At 42.9% G+C, this 20,972-nt stretch overlaps 1 protein-coding gene across 2 annotated transcripts in view; it reads right to left on the bottom strand.

Moving 5' to 3' along the window:
• Positions 1-11,666: 11,666 nt before the first annotated feature.
• The window catches only part of ATP8B1 (ATPase phospholipid transporting 8B1), a 151,347-nt gene continuing 142,041 nt past the window's right edge, over positions 11,667-20,972 (bottom strand). For both annotated transcript variants that reach the window (XM_027525642.1, XM_027525641.1), the window contains exons 23-28: positions 19,570-19,793; positions 18,318-18,401; positions 17,136-17,381; positions 16,678-16,816; positions 14,531-14,661; positions 11,667-13,370 (exon numbers count right to left, since the gene is read on the bottom strand). In XM_027525642.1, coding sequence (XP_027381443.1) covers positions 13,146-13,370; positions 14,531-14,661; positions 16,678-16,816; positions 17,136-17,381; positions 18,318-18,401; positions 19,570-19,793 — 1,049 coding nt within the window. In that variant the 3' untranslated portion in view covers positions 11,667-13,145. The remainder of the gene's footprint in view (positions 13,371-14,530; positions 14,662-16,677; positions 16,817-17,135; positions 17,382-18,317; positions 18,402-19,569; positions 19,794-20,972) is intronic.

Raw genomic sequence — 20,972 nt, forward strand, 5'->3', positions numbered from 1 at the left:
TAATAGCAATAGCATACTACAGTACTACACTCTGGGGGTAGTTGAATTTGCAGATGGTTGATTATAAAGCTATATTTGGATTTTCTGCCAAGTGGGGATTAGTGCCGTGACCCCTCAACCCCCTGTTTCTTTGAGTTGTCCTGGGTATAACATGGGATTTGGGGTAGCCTTGAAGAAAGGTGAAGACAGAATCAGATGGAAGAAGAGCCAGAGAAGCTTTCAAGGCAGTGAATTGTGTCTCTGAAAGCAGTGAGGTGGACCTCCTCCAGGTAATTTGGAAAAGCAGTCATGGTACCAGTTTAGCAGGAGCTGAGGCTCCTGGGGGTCTCTGGGAGTCCCAGAGGCCCAGCTGGTAATTTCTTGGTTGATGAGGATTGTTGTTGCTGTTGCAGCAGATCCAAGTGAAGGTATTTTCACCCCAAGTCAGAAAATCTTAAGAAATATCCCAGTCTTGGACAAACCCAGTGAATGGAAAAGAGCTCTTCCGGGTCCGTGTTTACCTCAGCCGCTTCAGTCGCGTCCAACTCTTTGCGCCCCCACGGACTGTAGCCCGTCAGGCTCCTCTGTCCATGGGATTTTCCTGTCCGGAATGCTGGAGGGAGTTGCCATGCCCTCCTCCAGGGGATCTTCCCGATCCAGGGATTGAACCCCAGGACCTGCTGAACCTTGGAGGAAGCCCCCAATATTTACTCAAGATGTTTACAATGATGAAATCCTGATGCAAGTATTCAAAAAACTTGAACCATAGCTCTATTTTTAGAAATAGTCCTTAGTGTTACCTCTATTAAACTCTTCAAGAAGCCTCCTATAGGATTTCCATAGACTAGAAGCCTCCTGTAGGATTTCCATAGACTAGAAGCCTCCTATAGGATTTCCATAGACTAGCTTACTCATTAAGCAGCTTGGCTCCACACTCATTTTGTATGAACCTGCAAGAGGAGTCCTATTTGGCAAATTGACCTCTAGCCTAAAGGTTGATTCTTATCACTTGGAAGAATTGATTCCTGATGCCAAAAGCTAGTGGAGCCCTCCCTCCTTGGCTTCACAGTCCAGATCTAGTATCTTTAATCCCTGGTGGGAAGAAACAGAAGCATTCCAGGGCATGTGACAGCACCTTGAGAATGAAGAACATTGATCATTGCTCCAAGTGGAGATCATAGGTTATTCTGGAGTGAGTGACATAGATCCTGAATTTGGCAAGAGCACCCTGGCCTTTTCACCAGCATACTTGGTTGGGAAGTGTAGATTTCTCTTCTCTGTTAGAATTTCCCTTCCTCTTCAGTTCAGTTCAGTCTCTCAGTTGTGTCCAACTCTTTGCGACCCAATGAATCGCAGCACGCCAGGCCTCCCTGTCCATCACCAACTCCCAGAGTTCACTCAGACTCATGTCCATCGAGTCAGTGATGTCATCCAGCCATCTCATCCTCTGTCGTCCCCTTCTCCTCCTGCCCCGGATCCCTCCCAGCATCAGGGTCTTTTCCACTGAGTCAGCTCTTCCATGAGGTGGCCAAAGTACTGGAGTTTCAGCTTTAGCATCATTCCTTCCAAAGAAATCCCAGGGCTGATCTCCTTCACAATGGACTGGTTGGATCTCCTTGCAGTCCAAGGGACTCTCAAGAGTCTTCTCCAACACCACAGTTCAAAAGCATCAATTCTCAGCCTTCTTCACAGTCCAACTCTCACATCCATACATGACCACAGGAAAAACCATAGCCTTGACTAGACGGACTTTTTTTTGGCAAATAACGTCTCTGCTTTTGAATATGCTATCTAGGTTGGTCATAACTTTCCTTCCAAGGAGTAAGCATCTTTTAATTTCATGGCTGCAGTCCCCTTCCTCTTATATTTATTGTAAACACTTTCATTATAATTTGATTCAATTTTTGAGGCTGGGGAATTCCCTGGCAGTCCAGTGATTAGAACTCCTTGCTTCCATTTCAAGGGACGTAAGTTTAATCTCTGGTTGGGGAGTTAAGATCCCGCAAGCCATATGGCTCCCAAAAAAGTTTTGAGACCATTTGTTTTCTTTCTCTTCTTTCTCTTTTTTATGCCCCACTATTCAGCTTGTAGAAAGTTAGTTCCCCAACCAGGGATTGAACCCAGGCCCTTCAGCAGGGAGAGCAAAGAGTCCTAACCACTGGACTGCCAGGGAATTCCCAAAGCCAAATTTCTGATAATTTAAGAACTTTGAGAGTTATTTCTTCCTATGCATCCTACAAATGAGCTTATCTTAGCCGATAATTGATTGGATGGTAAATCTGTACTGGTCTTTGAATACGGAACATCCTCTCAACTTTTATTGATGCTACCATTTATTTAACATGACCTTGGCGGCTTCCTTGGTGGCTCAGATGGTAAAGCGTCTGCCTGCAATGCAGGAGACCTGGGTTCCATCCCTGGGTTGGGAAGATCCCCTAGAGAAGGAAAGGGCAACCCACTCCAGTACTCTTGCCTGGAAAATTCTATGGATGGAGGAGCCTGGTGGGCTACAGTCCATGGGGTCGCAGAGAGTCGGACACAACTGAGCGATTTCACTTTCACTTTCCTTTTTCTTAAGATGTTAGACTCTTCAGAGGTCAAAGAACAACGTGTGTGTAAATGGCCTGATAGAACATGGCTCTCAGTCAGTAACCATGAACGGGAAACCACCGTGGCTTGGGATTCCCAGGCACCCCAGGGGGCACAGTAAACCTCGGAGGGCTGCTGGTCTAGGGAGGAATATGTGGGCTAGGGAAATCTTCTGAGAGGATTTGTGACTTAAGTAGGAAGAAATACCAACTCAAACTATCCTTTTTTGGTTTAAATATAATTTCTTCTGTTGTGGTTGTTACTTAACTTTTGGAGTTGTCGTTCACTCACTCAGTCATGTCTGATTCTTTGCCACCCCACGGACTGCAGCACACTAGGCTTCCCTGCCCTTCACCATCTCCTGGAGCTTGCTCAAACTCTGTTCATAGAGTTGATGATGCCACCCAACCATCTCTTTCTCTGTCACCCCCATCTCCTCCTGCCCTCAGTCTTTCCCAGCAGCAGGGTCTTTTCCAATGAGTCGCCTCTTCAAGTCAGGTGACCAAAGTATTGGAACTTTAGCATCAGTCCTTCCAATGAAAATTCAGGGTTGATTTCCTTTAGGATGGACTGGCTTGATCTCTATGCTGTTCAAGAGACTCTCAAGAGTCTTCTTCAGCTTCACAATTTGAAAGCATTAATTCTTTGGTGCTGAGCCTTCTTTATAGTCCAACTCTCACATCCATACACGACTACTGGAAAAGCCATAGCTCTGACTAGACAGACCTTTGTCGGCAAAGTCCTGTGGTCACTGCTGAGGTTTACAAATTTGCTGGGGCTTCCCAGGTGGCTCAGATGGTAAAGAATCCACCTGCAGTGCAGGAAACCTGGTTTTGATCCCTCTGTTGGGAAGATCCCTGTAGAAGGAAATGCAGCCCACTCCAGTATTCTGGCCTGGAGAACCCCGTGGTCAGAGAAGCCTGGTGGGCTGCGGTCCGTGGGGATCACAAGGAGTCAGACACAACTAAGAACTAAGACTTTGACTGTGAGTGCACACTTTAACAGCATCATCTTTTAGGGTTTTAAATAGCTCAGGTGGAATGCCATCCCCCCCCACCCCACCTACCCCCACAGCCCCACACACACTGGCTTTGTTCGTTGTGATGCTGCCTGAGGCCCACCTCACACTGCGGGATGTCTGGCCCTAGGTGGGTGAGCACACTGAGCTGGGTCACTGAGACTTGTTTAGTGTACCTCTTCTGTGTATTCTTCCCGCCACTTAGTCTCCTGCTTCTATTAGGTCCTTGCCATTTATGTCCTTTACCGTGCCCACCTTTGCATGAATATAGCTTTATAATAATTCTTGAAATCAAGTGGTACTAGCTTCTCTGACTTTATTTTTCTTTCTCGTTTTGGCTATCATAGGTCCTTGGCATTTCCACTTGAATTTTAGAATCAGTTTGTCAGTTCTTACCGTAAAAAAACCTATGCAATTTTGATTGGGAGTGTGTGAATCTGTAGATCAGTTTCATTGCCTCCTCCTCTGTTGTTTTGTATATAAAGGTAGCCGCCACACACAGTTCTGTACCCGCGCTTCTCACAAAACAGTGACTCATGCAGATCTTTTTCCCTGGTAGTCTCTGCTGTGGTTTCATGGCGTTCTGCCGTCAGCACGTACTTTGCTTCGTTTAACCAGTCTGCTGTGATGGATTTCTAGTTCACTGCCAGTGTTTTCTACAAACAGTGCTGCAGTACAATCATTGTACATGTCATTTCCCCTGTGGGAAACATTTAGCTGCAGGATAAATTTGAGAAATGTGATTGCTAGGTCACAATGTATATACATTTGAAATGTTAGTAGATAAGTTGCTAAGAGTTTTATCAATTTATATTCCTACCAATAATAAAATAGGGGGTTTGTTTGCCATAGTATCAGTATTGCATTGCCGACCTTTATCTTTTTTGCCCAGTTGATAGGTGAACGTGGTCTACTAAAATCATTTTGATCTGGATTTCTCTTATTACAGATAAGATTAAACATCTTTTGTGTGTGTGTGTAAGAGCCATTTGTATTTCTTTTGCTGTGATTTATTTGTGTGCTTTGCCCGTATTTTCTTTTTTTCCTGTTGGATTGTTGGAGTCTTTCAGATCCAAGGAAGTCTTTGTTTATTAGGATAATTAGCTTTTTGACGTGAGTTGCAAATATATTTTTATCTACTTTACCATTTATCTTCTTCTTGTACTTTTTTAAAATAAGGAAGGCTTTTACATTTTTACATTTGAACTTACTAGTCTGAGTCGTCTTTGGAGGCTTTGGACTTTTAGTCTTTTTTTTTTTGGATGTGCGCGGGGCTTGTGGGATCTTAGTTCCCCGACCTGGGATTGAAACTGGGTTCTCAGTGAATGTGCAGAGTCCTACCCACTGGGCCACCAGGGAATTCCCTAGTCTTAATTAGAAAGCCTTTCTCTACTCAGTCTGTATTTGAATTTTCTCATGTTTTTCTTCTAGTGGTTTTATGAGTATTTTTACATTTAAATCTTTTATTTACTTGAAATTTATTCTACTGTAGTGTAAGGCATTCAATTTGTTTTCCTGTTGTGCCAGTGAAGTGAAGGTGAAGTCGCTCAGTCGAGTCCGATTCTTCGCGACCCCATGGACTGCAGCCTCACAGGCTCCTCCGTCCATGGGATTTTCCAGGCCTGTCTGTCTCCCGTTGACCTTTGAGCTCACCTTCACGTGTAGTAAATTTCCACGTATGTTTGAAGCTATTTCTGGACCTTCTAAACTGTTCCATAGAATGTATAATCATGCAGCAGAATCACGTTGTTTAAATTACTTTTAAAATTATATGATTTAATATATGGTAGGGGTAGTCTCTCCACATTGCTTTCTCTTTTAGTTTCCTGGCTTTTATTGTAATAATTTTCATGTGAACTTGAGTCTGTCTATTAAAGAAAATAACTGGCATTTTTATAGAGATCATATGCCTTTTATATACTAGGAAAACTACTCTTTATGGTGTTATAACTGATCTAAGAACACAGCATGGCTTTCAGTTGCTTAACTATTCTTGTGAATTCACTACTGTTCTAAAGCTTTGTTCATATAGGTCTTAATTGTCAACTTTATTCCTCAGTATTTTATCCTTTTTTTTTTTTTTGAAGTTGTAAACATAGTTGTGGAGGAGGAAATGGGGACCCACCCTAGTATTGCCTCAGAAATCCCATGGACGGAGAAGCTTGGTAGGCTACAGTCATGGGGTTGCAAAGAGTTGGACATGACTGACTAAACAACAGTAACAGCAAACATTCGACCTTGAACAACACAGATTTGAACTGCATGGGCCCACTTTTTAGATAAGATTTTTTTTTCCGTTAATATTGCAGTCAGTACTGCATGGTCCATGGTTGGTTAAATCCATGGATATGGAACTACAGATATGGAGACCCAACTGTCAAGTTTTATTCGGATTTTCAGCTGTGCAGGGGCCAGCCTCTCTAACCCCTGCCTTGTTCAAAGGTCAGCAGTACTATCTTTTCCCCATTATATCTTCTGTTTGTTGTTGCTGATAAATGAATGTTATCCTTACGTTTGTTTTGTTCCCACTATCGTGTTGAATTCTTACTGTCATAGTTTCTTTAGTTGACCTTCCTGTGTTTTCCAAAAATAAAACCATTATCACCTTCAACAATCGTAGATTTATTTCCTTTCCCACAGTTATTATGCATCTAATTAATTTTTTAAATCTAATTGTATTGAGACCATTTTCCCTCCTTTAAACTTCTTCCTTTTTGTGTATTTGCTGTGATTTTTTGCATTGTGTTATTTAGAATTGCTTTCAGCCACAAGTAGCAGAAACCCTAACACAGCTTAAACAAGGAAGGATGTATTGTTCTCATACGGAAGTAGTCTGGAGGTCGGTTAGCAGTCAGTCAGCAGTTCAGCCTTGTCAGTAATCTAATCTTCCCTCTGCCATCTGTCAACCCAAGTTGACGCATAACGTTAACCATCACAGTGGGTGTGGGGTTTTCTTCTGTTGTAATGAAAATGTTTTGGAACTTGATCTGTGTGGTGGTTACACAGCACTGTGAACTCCTGTACTAAATGCCTGAGCTGCACACTTTAAAATGCTTACTTTTAAGTTACATGGATTTCACATCAACTGAAAAAATACTAGAAAAACAGATTTTCTTTTTATACAAAACAAAAACAATGGTAAAACTACCGTAGATTTCAGGGTTATACGTGCTTATTTGGGGATCAGCTTAAATGTCTTCTCTGCATATAAATATGAAGAAGTAATGATGCCTCTAATGGACGCTGCTGATGGGCTAGCTCACTGCTCATTCCCAGTGTGCTGGTTAATTTTATGTTGGTTAGGGTAGGCTGCTGTGGCCACTGTCTAACATCATACCGAGAAATTAACTCAAAGTGGACCAAATTATTTGCATATAAGACCTGAAACCATAAAACTCCTAGAAGAACACGTAAGTGCTAAGTTCTTTGATGTCAGTCTTGGTGATAATTTTTTTTTTTTTTTGGATTTGACACCAAAAACAAAGGCAATAAAAGCAAAAGCAAACAAGTGGGACTGTGTCAAATTAAAAAGCTCCTGAACAGCAAAAGACATCACTGAATGGGAGGAAATACTTGCCAGTCATTTTCTGTATGGCGTTAATATACAAAAATGTATAAACAATTCAACAGGAAAAAAAAACCCAAAAACAATTAAAAAATAGACATTTTTCCAAAAGAGACACACATAGCCAACAGGTACATGAAAAGATACTCTCCACATCACTCATTATCAGGAAAATGTAAATCACAGCCATAATGAGATACCACCTCACACTTGTTGGAATGGCCATTGTCAAAAAGACAACAAATAACAGATGTTGGCAAGGATGTGGAGAAGGTGAACGCTGGCAGGCTGCAGTGCGTGGCGTCATAAAGAGCCAGGCGTGGCCGAGCAGCAGCAGCACACTCTTGAATACCACGGGGGTTGGGCACCGACACCCCCAGTACCGCCCCGGCCCCGACACACACACCCACACCGTCAAAAATCTGTATAACTTTACAGCTGGCCCTCTGCATCTACAGATTCAGCTGTCAAGACCGTATGGTACTGCTGCTGCTGCTGCTGCTGCTGCTGCTGCTAAGTCGCTTCAGTCGTGTCCAACTCTGTGCAGCCCCATAGACAGCAGCCCACCAGGCTCCCCCGTCCCTGGGATTCTCCAGGCAAGAACACTGGAGTGGATTGCCATTTCCTTCTCCAATGCATGAAAGTGAAAAGTGAAAATGAAGTCGCTCAGTCGTGTCCAATCCTCAGCGACCCCATGGACTGCAGCCTTCCAAGCTCTTCTGTCCATAGGATTTGCCAGGCAAGAGTACTGGAGTGGGGTGCCATTGCCTTCTCTGTATCGTACTATAGTGTATTTATTGGAAAAAAAGTCACATATAAGTGATTCATTCAGTGCAAACCTTTGCTGTTCAAGAGTCAACTGTATTGATACTGTATCCTGCAGCTTTACTATTTTTTGTTTATTAGTTTTTACAGTTTTTTGGGTGGAGCCTTTGAAGTTTTCTGTATGTATATCACATCATTGGCATCGACTCATTGGTTGTTCCGTAGTAGTTTATTTGAAGTTCACGTATTTGTGATTTTTTCCCAGTTTTCTTCTTGTGATTGATTTCTAGTTGCATACCACCATGGACAGAAAGATGCTTGGTATGATTTGTCATCTTAAATTAAGAAGACTTGTTTTGTGGCTGAACAAATGATCTACCCTTTAGAAAGTTTCGTGTGCACTTAAGAAAAACATCTGTTACTTTTGGATGAAATGGTGTGTATCTGTTAGATCCCTTTCCTTTAACGTATTGTTTAAAACAAATGTCTCCTTATTGGTGTCCTGTCTGGGTGATCTATCCATGAAACTGCGGTATTGAAGTCACCTACTAAGAGACAGTGAGATAGGGTAGCGGGACTCTCCTAGTACGACTTCACGGACTGTTGCCTCTTGCTGTGCCCTGGAGGTGCGAGCCGGTGAAAAGCTTTCTCTGTTGGTTACAGTCCTGTGGGACCTACTGAGCATAAGCCCCACTTGGCACCATAGCCAGATGATTAATCAAGGGTGTCCCTTATGTCCCCTAAGCTGTAGTCACAAAAACCAGGGTACCTGATGGAAAGCACGATACCACATACATGTGAAAGCTCCCTGCTGGGACACACTGGTGCTCTAGACTGCAGCATAGGGAGGGCATAAAGATGGTGCCAACTGCAGGGAGAAAAGGAGACCTAGATTAAAAAAAATAAAAAGGATGGTGTCCTGCCAGCAGGAGTGAGGCAAAGGGAGCCAACAAAGATGGTGTCTGCCGGCCTCTGCGTGGGAGGGTGCCCAGCAGGCCCCACATGGGCGGTAAACCAGATGCCTGCCCCTTGGGCCGACGCTTGAACATAAGCGGTAAGCCTCTTACATAAAGTCTGGGTGCATCTCGGTCGGCTCCTTCTCTGCTGGGCCCTGGTGCGGGTGAGTCTGAAGGTATGAGCTCTTTAATAGCGATTTCTCTTTGCTGTGACCTGTGGGTCTTAGATGTGAGTCCCGTTGGCTCTCAAAGCTGGATATGTCCGGGCCTTGTCTCAGGCGCAGGTCTTAAATGTTGGGATGCCCGATGTGAGTTACACCCTGTGTTCCTCGTGGAGCAGCTCTGAGTTTAGGGTACCAGGGGCGGGCTTCTTCAGTAAAATTATGTCTCAGCTTTTCCCACCTCTTGTGTTTTTCCTTGAGTCCCTTAGCACGTTGTTGTTTTCGGTTTGTTTTCAGAGGAAGTTGTTCCGTACGTAACTACAGATTTGGTGTGTTTGCAGACGGAAGTGAATTCAGGGTCTTCCTATGTCACTATCTTAAACTGGCCTCGTTTTATGGCAAAGTAGTATTCCATTATATGGATATACCCCATTTGTTTACCTGTTGGTGGATATTTAGGTTGTTCTTGCTGTTGTTTAGTCACTAAGTCGTGTCCAACGCTTTTGCAACCCCACAGACTAGCCCACCAGGTTCCCCTGTCCGTGGGATTTCCCAGACAAGAATCTGGGAGTGGGTTGCCATTTCCTCCTCCAGGGGATCTTTCCAACCCAAGGATGGAACCAGTGCCTCCTGCGTTGGCAGGCGGATTCTTTACCACTGAGCCATCAGGGGAGCCCCAGATTGTTTCTACCTTTAAAAAAAGATAAAGATATTACTCACTTTTGGTTGCACTGGGTCTTCGCTGCCGTGTGCTGGCTTTCTCCAGTCGGGGTGATCGAGCTTCTCATTGCGGTGGCTCGTCTTGTTGCAGAGCAGGGACTCTAGGGCGTGTGGGCTCAGCCGTGACACACGGGCTTTGCTGCCCCATGGCATGTGGAATCATCCCGGACCAGGGTTTGAACCTGTGTCCTCTGCATTAGCAGGCAGATTCTTAACCACTGAACCACCAGAGAAGTCCCTGTTTCTACCTTTTTGGCTATTGTAAATAGCGCTTCTGTAGACATTCAGATGTAAGTATTTGAGTACCTGCTTTCAGTGTTTGCGGATATATGTGTATACACACTGCACACAGCTAGGAGAACTGCTGGGTCATATGGTAATTCTGTTTAACTTGTGAGGAACTGCCAAACTGTTCCAGAGTGGGTTCAGTGTCTTACATTTCCATCTGCAAAAAATGGGGGGGGGTTACAATTTCTCCATATTTTTGTCAACACATGTTATTTTGTTTTAATAGTCATTCTAGTGGATGTGAAGTGGAATCTCATTATGGTTTCGATTTGTTCTTCTCTATTGACTAATGATATTTGAGGATGTTTTCATATGCTTATAAGACATTTATAATCTTTGGAAAAATGACTATTCAGGTCAAGAAAATTATTTTTACAGTGTTTATTTTTAAGGGCCCAGCCCAATCTCTACTTCTTCCTGGAAGTGCTTAGTTTTCCTCTCAGTGTTTTGTCAGGCCTTTTTGTATTTATAAAGGCACCACAAGTTTTATTGCAGCTCTAACTTACTAGCAGATTCTGACAAGACTTTTAGAAGCTGTCTTAAAATTTTCCTAAGCTTCGTTCACATCATATGAGGCAGCAACTGTTAAAACATTTAGATGCCATCAGGGTACATTTTGCTATCACGTTGGAGTCTCTTAAGAACCATTTTCTCTCCACCAGTTGTCTTTACTCAACAGTTTCTGGTCCTGAGCGTCAGCAGGAACCTTTAGATGGTGCTCTCGTTAGAAACACTTGTTCCTCACCAGTTTAAATACAGTAGCATATCCTAAGGAAAAGTGGCCTTTTTTTTTTTAAAGGGGCCATCCCCCAGGTCTGCTGAGGTTTTCTCATACCATTCCTATTACAGAGGCTAATAATTTGTCTTGTCTCCTCCCCCCGCCCCACTTCAGTGGGTTGCCCTGATGCGGACATGAAATTCTGCTCCAGAAGCAGGCTACCTGGTGTAGAAGAGCAGAGAGCGGGGTCCTGATTTCCTACCTTACAAAACACCCCCAGAACTAGAACTCTCTCATCACCTGCTACTACTACTGATACCGCCCCCCCCCCGCCCCCCGCCAAAGTCTTCCATTGCTATCCTTCAGAGAACCTCCTCCTCTGCAAGGGAGATGGGCCATTCCCCTAATGGGGTCCCAGCCTGCCCTCCTGCCCAGGAGCTGACCACCTGTTCCGCAGCCGTGTGTCAGACTTGGCCCTCCCGGTCCCTACCTGCTCTCCTGCCCTTCAACATCCTGATAGTATCCCTTTGCTTATTTTTCTGCCAGTCCTTCACCCTGTATTTCTGAACTGTCTCCCCACTTCCCAGCCCCTGCTTTTGGTCAGGGGTTACTGTTGCTTTTATTCTACCTCCAGAGAGCTGAGGTCACTTGGATGAATTGTCCCCCTTCTCATATCCTAAGATGCACTCTCCCTGGATACAGTTGTTCTTATCAACGGTTAATCCATACTCTGACTTTGTTGTCGGAGCTTCTTGTCTCAGCCACTTCACCCCTACACTTAGTATCCCGTCTGCAGCTTACTTCTCACCACAAAGGACCCCTGTGTTCCTTTGGAAACCAGGTAGGCCTAGATTCTCTATCATCTGCCCCACTCTAAAATAAAGAACTTAAACAATACTTTAACAGATTGTACTTCCCAAAATTTTACCAAAGAGTTTATTTTTTAAACAAAAATATACATTAATCTCAGATTTACAGAATATAGAAATAATTTATCCAAAACAATTTGCATTTTAAAATTAATATTGCACCCAACCATGGAAGTCTTTGACACATTTGCATTGTTGACCTTTCCCACAATTCGCAAAACAGGAGAGAAATTGGAAACTGACAGAATTACACAAGCTAACTTTTCTTTACAAAAAAAAATAACCTTACAATTTTTTGTTTATTTACAAGATAAAAGTTGTAAACTTCCAGAAATTTACTTCCATAGAATAAAGAGCTAAACATTCTTTGCTTATACCTGGACAATGAACTATTTACACACTGCGATTTCCTCACAAAGAACTCGAATGAATATTGTGAACATTCACAACCTAATGGTAAGGAACAGAATTATTGAAGACACTTCTGTATCTTCACTGGAATGCGAAAATGAAAGTGTGAAACACAGGATGAGAAAAGCCCTTGGATAAATCACTCTTACCTCTTGGAGGCCAGTTTCCATAATTGCCAAAGTCATCTTCAATTTTAGAAGGATACACTATTAGGAATATGGCTACCAAAAGCCATTTCTCTTAAGTAGAAAAGAATGAGGTCTCTGTTTTATGTCCCTTATAAAACACTTTACACATAGGCAGGCACAAAAGTTTGCTTTTCAAAAGAAAGCTTTGCAGAATATTCTGCCATTTATCACTGATACCCTCAGTTTTTAAAAGCGCTTTAAAAAAAAAAAACATAAATAAATGCATGTTTTTTTAAATCGATAATAGACAATAAACTCACTTGTTCTACAGGAAGTGGCTGAAACAATATACAATAGTGAGAGTAAACGAAGGTAATGTCCTTTTTTAACCTGGTAGTAAACCGAAACAGACTCAGACCTTGTGTTTATGAAATGTGAATCATTTTTGTTGATTGAGCTGAATTAGATCCACATGAGAACATGAAATCATGCAGTCCCGTTATCAACTCTGAAAAAGACCACTTAGCTTTTAGGAGATGAACATTCATGAGTCTTCTGTCACTGCTATTATAAGGTCTTTGTTATGTAAGGTAGACTCCAGGAAGAAAAAAGAGCCTCTGGGAAATTCCTGACAAAGCTCCCAGACAGGAAGAGCTTACTAATTTTATAAAACGATACCATTTGAACTGAAATTGAAGACGTTTTCAAATTCTCTTGTCCTAGATTGAGACGGAGTTTAAAATGTTCACTTTGAATCATAATGAAATATCAGCATCTGAATAATCTGACTTTTCGAAAGGTCTTCTTAGGTTGAACGATTGCCACAGCAAAACCAAGTCGTTTGCTGAGAAGGTTCTTGTCTTCAGCATCCCCGTGACAAGTTCAGTTTTTTACAAAAAGTTCCCAGTCTCTCATTAAAAAAAGCCATAGACGTTTCCTCCGTGTGACTGTTCTACAGGTCACCCGGGAGCCGGCGCCTCAGCTCTCCGCGGTGCGCCTGTACGCCGCCGACGCGTCGGCGATGACCCCGTCCAGGGGCGAGCGCTTCTTGCGGATGCTGCGGCCGGAGGAGATGAGGTCGGCGTAGCCGCGCTGGTGCGAGAAGGCGTAGGCCGAGCGCCGCGTGGACACGTCCCGGCGGAACACGTGCTGGCGCCGCTGCCACTGCTCCTCGGCTTTTAGCTGCTTCCGGTGCTTCTGAATCTGCAGAAGCGGGAGAGGCGGGACCAGATGAGGGAGAGCCGGGAGGCCGAATGGAAACACGGGTCTGTTCCCGCAGGGGGAGCCCCTCGGACTGACCGGGACCCTGGACCAGGCTTCCCCACACCCGCCTCCCTGAGGGGTGGGCATCTCCAGCTTGGCTTTAGAGAGGAGGAAGCGGAGGCAGAGGTTCCATGAGGCTTGCAATCTGTCAGAGCTAGAAACAGGGCAGCCAGGACTCCCACTCCTCAACTGGTGCTCTTTCCAGTTCATAGAGCGGACTGGCACAGTTTTAGAAAAGACCTTTAGTGTCTCTGGGTGTTTAATGCACACTCTGGTCAGTGGGGGAGGGAGATGCATAGGACATGAAGGTTCCTTGCCTGCCTGGCAGCTTCTCTCCCCTCCTTTCTGATGGAGATGGAGCTTATCCAGGTTCCCTCCTCTTCCTCACAGCTAAGCTCCTCCTGGGATGTGGACTCCACCCGCAGGGTGGGACCGATTGATTTCCCTTGTTCTCGACTAGTCCAGGAATGGGCATGTGCCCTAATTCTGACTCAGGAGACATGAAGGGAGTGTGCTGAGCCCTCCCCAAAGTCACCAGGCTCCTAAGGAAAGCTCCAGGAGAATCAGTCTCTGATCTTCCCCTGGGTACTGACATGGCAGGATGCCGTGCCAGGAACTGCTGTAGCCATCTTTCAGAAAGATGAAGCAAACAGTGGAGACAGCAGAGGGGAGAGAGAGAAAGAAACCCAGCCGGCTGCTCATCGCCTGAGCCTGAAGCCTGTTCTGTGAGTGGAGGTGGTACGTTATCACTGAGTCCTTTTGAGCCCTATCTTCCTGATACTTGCAGCTCAAAGGATCCTGCTATAAGAGGTGACATTTGTCTTTAAATGGGAAAAAAATCCCAACCTGTATGCAGGGCAAAATACTAATAGTATAATTGCTAAATCGAGAGGGTAGATGTACATACTGTTCTTCCTACAAGCAAACAAAAATACCAACCCCAAAGGACTTATTTGCAAGGTGGAGTTAAAGAGAAGTAGTCCTAAAAACAGACCAAACTTCCTAAGAGCTGAGAATTTTTCAGGAGAGCTGCTTTGGAGAAACGCTCTGATTTCTGGGGGAGGCACTCCGAGTTAGGGGAAGTCTGTTTTTTTCTATACCTTATCGCTTTCCGATGGCCAGATGGTCATTGACAAGAAGCGAATGGCAACAACGGGCAGCAGGCACACAGCAACAGTCAGGATGATGGTCAACCAAATGTACGGCTGTCTCAGAGCATTTGAAGCTGTGCCTGGAAAAAGCAGAGGATGACTCACAATGGTCCTTTCATCCCAGGGCGGGGAGGCCATGGCTAATATTCCACAGTCCACAAATGGATTCTCTCCAGTAAACTTTTACAACCAGATTGCCCTCCCCAGAACATCCCATCACCACTCAAGGAATGAACATTTTAAAACCAGACTAAGCAAAGCAGAATTAGGAACATAAACTCTTTGGAACAAGGCAAATGTATATAAGTGAATAAATAAGGGAAAAAGGTACATTTGTTGGCACTGAATTAATAAGAAATGCAAAAGTAGGCAATTTATACCTTTGGATTTTTTTTTTTTTTTCAGGAACCTAAAAAAGCACTTTCCTATATATACCTATGGCTGATTCATGTTGATGTATGGCAGAAACCAACACAATATTGTAAAGCAATTATCCTTCGATTAAAAACAAATTTATTTTAAAAGCACTTTCCAATTTATACCTTTGGTTTGAAACCACATGTTAACAGCGGGCACTACTGTTTGTGGGTAAGCCTTATGCAGGTGTTTTATACAGATCATGCCATTTACTCATTTCTGAGAGGTGAGTATTGCTGTCTTTACTACATGAAGAAACCAAGCAGTGGAGAAGTATTAATAAAAAATTGGTCCAAGGTAACAGAACTAGCTATGCAACTCCTGAATTAAAATCCATATCCATCCAGCTAGAGCTTGGCTTTTTCTACTGAATTCGGCTTCTAGTTTTTTATGTCAGAGGAAGTAACAATTCAATTCTGTTAATACAACCAGGTAATCATATATACTACTTAATTTTACAACTGAGCCAAATTTGTCACAATATTTTCTGTACTTAATACTGTGAGTTTATAAAAATAATAGTGTTTATTTTTTAAATGTGGTTTTAACACTGATAAATGTGTATGGGTTCCCTATGGGAATAGCCTAAGTAACTAGGTACTAAAAGTTCAGAACACAGTCACAGTAAGGAAGAACACAGACCCAAAAATGAGCTCAGTTCCAATAAGAAAAGGGTTATTACCACGTACGTGCTTAGTTGTGTCCAACTCTTTGTGACCTCATGTACTGTAGCCTGCCAGGCTGCTCTGTCCCTGGAATATTCCAGGCAAAAATACTAGAGTGAATTGCCATGCCCTCCTCCAGGGGAACTTGCGGACCCAAGGATCGAACCCACATTTCCTGCATCTCCTGCATTGCAGGTGGATTCTTACCACAGCTACTGCGTTTTATAACCAAACAACTGGTCATTTAAAAAAAATTCTTTTACAGGCAAACAAGTTTATGGGCATTTTTTTTTTTCCATTTTGAATCCAAGCTACACTATCCATAGTAAGTTCATAAATTCTAATTTATGCTATTTATAAATTTTATGATATTAGTTCATTCTAACATTTGTCATACTTTATACAGCTGTAAACTATTGTTTTTCATAAGTTTACTTACTGCTCTGTGCACATATTTCTGATGATACAATCCACTTTTAAGTTCTAGAATTCCATCATAATTTCTTTTGCTAATTTAATATTCTTAGGTCTTTGGGTTATTTCCAGTTTTTAAAAAAAGTGTTGCAGTGATACAATCTTTGTACAGATTACCTTTCCAAAATTTGGTGTGTTTCATCTTAGGGTATATTCCTCATGTGGAAATACTAAATCAAAATATACCCCCAAATTTATTATGTATTTCTAGGTAGTGTTTAGAAAAATTAAACCATCATACTATCAGCATGTACTATATTGGGAAACATGTATCCCTAGTTTCGCAGTAACCTTCCAATATTAGATTTTATGGAAGAAATAAAAAGCACAGTTATAGCTTAAAGTTATTTTAATTTGCTTTCCTCCCATCATGTTACCCTGCTTCCAACCCACTAACCACCGTTCAGTCTCTACTCAGGACATTAATTTTTATTCGCAGTAATTCACACTTCGTGTTTTTACTTAACCTGAAATTATGTCAGAATCTAAATTAATGACATTTTTCTATTTATTTATTTTTGGAATTTAGAAAATACCAACCTGTGAATTGAAATGCAGATGGAAAGAGAACATGTATCCCAGCACTATGAAAGTCAAACATGATGCCAAAATAAAGTGCAATGCTTCCAAAAATTGAAAAAGCATTCACAAAAGTCCAATAAGAAGTATCCAAGCCAATCTGTTGGGAAACCAGAGAAAAACAGAGCATTCATTTTGGGGAGTTAGCAAGAAATAAAGGATCTAAGGATTCTGAAAATAGAATTCAGCAATTTAGGCGTGATTTGGCTTCTGAACAATCAGAAGCTGCTCTTGGTTCAGGCAAGAAATAGGAAATACGTTTGTTATAAGGGATGAAAATAGCATTCATTCATACTTGCAGAGTGGCAGAGGCTCGGTTGGAGGGAGAGTGGGAGCCAGGCAGATGTGTCTGCTGGTCTACACACAGAGGTGGATGCAGTACCAGTAGGTCCTGGACACGGTCAGCTAAAGCCACATACCTGGAAGTTGACTGTTATTACCAGAGCAGAGGCAATCGTGACGGCGAAAGACTGGTAGTCCGAGGGCGCCTCTCCATCCTGCCCCATGGTCTGCATATAGGCTCCATAAGGTATGAAGAACAGGACCAGCGAGGTTAAAGCCCCATGCAGCAAGCTGACGAAGAATTTCCTGTAGTTGAATAGCAAGTCTCTCTGTCCCACTATATATAAGCTGGGGAAGCGGAGGCTCAGTTTGTCGCTCACGTCCTTAAGGGGAAAACATGGAGTTGAGTGTACTGCCTGTCAGGATCGAAGAACTCAGATACATTCGTTACAACTTCTATCTCACAAAGAATTGCGACTTGTTAAGTTTTAGGAAGGCAGAAACTAAAGATAAATCCTGAATAATTTCATTGTGCAGACAGCAGCTTCATTGCTGTGCTAGGTCGCTTCAGTTGTGTCCCACTCTTTGCAACGCCATGGACTGTAGGCTGCCAGGCTCCTCTGTCTGTGGCATTCTCCAGGCAAGAATACTGGGGTGGGTAGCCATTCCCTTCTCCAGGGCATCTGCCTGACCCAGGGATTGAATCCAGGTCTCCCACATTGCAGGCAGATTCTTTACTGTCTGAGCCACCAGGGAAGTAGCCCACTGCTATTTGATATTTAATTTTGAGAGACTAGGTAAACTACTGGTTTCTACTTACAGAAAGCAAATTAGTAATGTTAAAAAAAAAAAGCATAGGAAGCCTGTTTTTACCTCCTGAGAGATTATTGTTTCTCATTCTTTGAGAAAGCATTTTCACATTCATGATGAGCTAATTCCAGATTATTCTTTTTATTCTTTAAAGCAGCTTCTATAAAAATTGTAACGATAGAATGTAGATTTAATTGAACCAAGAAGTTTGGGGAGGTATTAAAATAATTTACTTTAAAAATATATAAGTCATTATCATAGAGACATTCTATATTGTTAGGTATCTAACAAGAAAACCTCAGCATCCAAAATGAGGATAACAAATTTGTTAATGGATTCAACCCAGGCACAGAAATCTTTTCTTACTATAAAACTAGAAGCACCTGACAGCAGAAATATAATAGGGCTCACTCAGAAAGAAGTGAAAACCGAGAGAAGACATTGAGATGTGTGCTTTGATACAGGTGCTCAGTCTGTGCAGAGCATCCCTGTCTGCACCAGGATCCTACCTGGTTGAGCAGCCCCATGAGGAGCACGGGCAGGCTGGAGTAGAGCACGTTGTAGAGGGTGATGAACCAGTCTTCGTACGCGGTCTGTGAGGGGATGACAGGGTCTGTGTGTCACCGACCAAGAAACATTGCCAGGCTAGTCCGTGCACATGCACCTGCCGTCTCAAAGCAGGGACATCCCCAGGGAGAGCCCCGCCCCCCTCCACCAGCTACACCCACAGCAGGCATGAGATTGTTTGGATGGAGTGGGCAGAATCAAAGGGCTTCTCACAGTCATCTCCCTCCTCAAATAAGTGGGGAAAAGAATCTGGTCTATATGAAAAATGCTGGAAAACAAATCCATGTTCATCCTCTTTTACTAATGAATTAGGTTACATCCAACTGGTTCAAAAGTACATATGTACCATTCAAATTTGCTTTTATCTTGCTGGTTCAGCATTTCCAGTTAAACATTATCTAAAACATTTTGAATATAAGAAAGAGGCTTCTGAAAGGGATAAGCAAGACTGTACACACCAGCCCTCGGGGGGCCGGGGGAGGATCAGAATGGGTAGAGGAAACAGGCTGACTCAGCAACAGCATTGATGCATAGTCCTGCACAGAAGCAGGAAGAAGGTTCCAGTCTTGCTCAAGACCTCCTGGCCCAGTTTCTACATCAGCCCTCCTCTTATGCCAGTTGTCTGTGGCATAGCATCAAAGAGGTTTGGACAACCACAGGCACTGGCTTAGGCTCATATTTTACTAATGGTATTTTTCTGCCATATCACCAATTTAACATGTTAGATATGTTCCCACTCCTATTTCAGCAAAAGGTAAAAATTTAAAAACTAGCAGCAATGGAGACATAATGGGTCTATGATCACCTGAAATTTATATAATCCCTTTAGTCACAATATAATTTTATACTTGAATCTGAAGAGTTTGTTCAAAGCTGAACAATTTGTTATCACTATTCTTAAAGGTAAGATGACTTGGAAAAAAAGAAAAAAACTAAGGTGAACGCAAAGACACACAAAAGTCAACAGGCCAGGAACAAATCCTGCCTTTTTTAAAGGCAAAGTAAGTTCAAAGCACCAGACACATTTTAGAAAATTCATAAACTTAATTGATCTATGTCTCAATTGTTAAGAGACACAGCATCAAAACTGTGAACATGGGAGGAAAAAATATAAATTTTTTTTCAAAAGTAGTTTTATCCATGTAAGAGAAGAGCGTTACTCATTTAATAATAATGATGATGGTGGTATATTACCTGTGCAGAGTACCCGTTGAAGAAGGAGTACCAGAAATGAACCAAAGTAAATGCAAAGTTTTTATAGAAGAAGTATCGCAGGAACTTGCACATCCTTATGTAAGACCACCGGCCATGCACCAACAGCAGTCTCTGCAGGTATCTGAACTGTGCAAAGGAATAGTCACTGGACATGACCGCTTGCATGCCTTCTTGTCCACTTATTCCAACACCGATGTGGGCAGCTATGGGGAGAGGAAGCAGATACTGTGAGTCATAAGCTTATTTTAAAACAAAACATTGAGATGATAAAACTGTTTCTATGGCAATACAAAAAAAAAAAAACAATCTGACATTTATGAAACAATAAATGTGAAAGCTATTGCTCACAATCCTCTATACCCAACTTCTGAACTCAAAGTCACAGGTACAGGTTGCTACACAGAGCACATGGTTGGGCCTCCATAAATATTTGTGTAAGGATCTCAATGGGTGAGGAATTCCATTGGATTATCTGCCCAGCTCATAAGCCATCCTTCCCAACCACAGGGCAAGCCCCAGGCACCCATGTACACACCATGTCTCCCTGCCTCCTTGGCCACAGCTGCGTCAGCCTTGGGCAGATATGTAATCTGTAGTAGTTACTATGAATTGGCTCTCATTCTTCATTCTAAAATTTTACTTTAATTAGAGAGGTGGGAAAGCAAATAAAACCCCTACATTGCTCAGACTCCCTTGCAGCTAGGTCCTCTGTGAATTAGGTTCCACTTGTTTGGCCCGACTTGTGAACTAGAAGCAGAAGTAGATGGGAGCCCAGCATCCTGTCCCTGTTTGCAATTCCTGCAACAGACTCCATATATCCATTCTCCAGCTTCCTGGATGCTGATAAACAACTGCAAGGGCTTCTCAACTGGACAGCTCTTCAGAGGAGCCTCAACTCCTCAAAACTCCTCTGGCAAGTGACCCAGACTTGGAGACACCACCTGGAACCAACCTTCCTCAGTCCATTCAGAATTTCTTTTAGCACCTAGTCCCCTGTATTAATCACTTCCTACTTTGAGTACCTATAGGGATTTGTTTCCCTCAGTCTCTCTTGGTGTTTTGGAATTAGGATTTGGGTGTGTTTGTCTGGAATGTTAGCATGTAAATTCTTGAGTTGTGGGATGGATATACTTCTTTCTGAGGCACTGAGAAAGTAATCTAGAAAAAGGATGCTGCTGCTGGAAAAGATTGAGGGCAGGAGGAGAAGGGGATGACAGAGGATGAGATGGTTGGATGGCATCATCAACTTGATGGACATGGGTTTGGATGGACTCCAGGAGTTGGGGATGGACAGGGAGGCCTGGTGTGCTGCGGTTTGTGGGGTCACAAAGTTGGACACGACTGAGCAACTGAACTGAACTGAGAGAAAGGATGAGAGAGAC

The sequence above is a fragment of the Bos indicus x Bos taurus genome, chromosome 24 (assembly GCF_003369695.1).
Source record: "Bos indicus x Bos taurus breed Angus x Brahman F1 hybrid chromosome 24, Bos_hybrid_MaternalHap_v2.0, whole genome shotgun sequence".
NCBI lineage: Eukaryota > Metazoa > Chordata > Mammalia > Artiodactyla > Bovidae > Bos > Bos indicus x Bos taurus.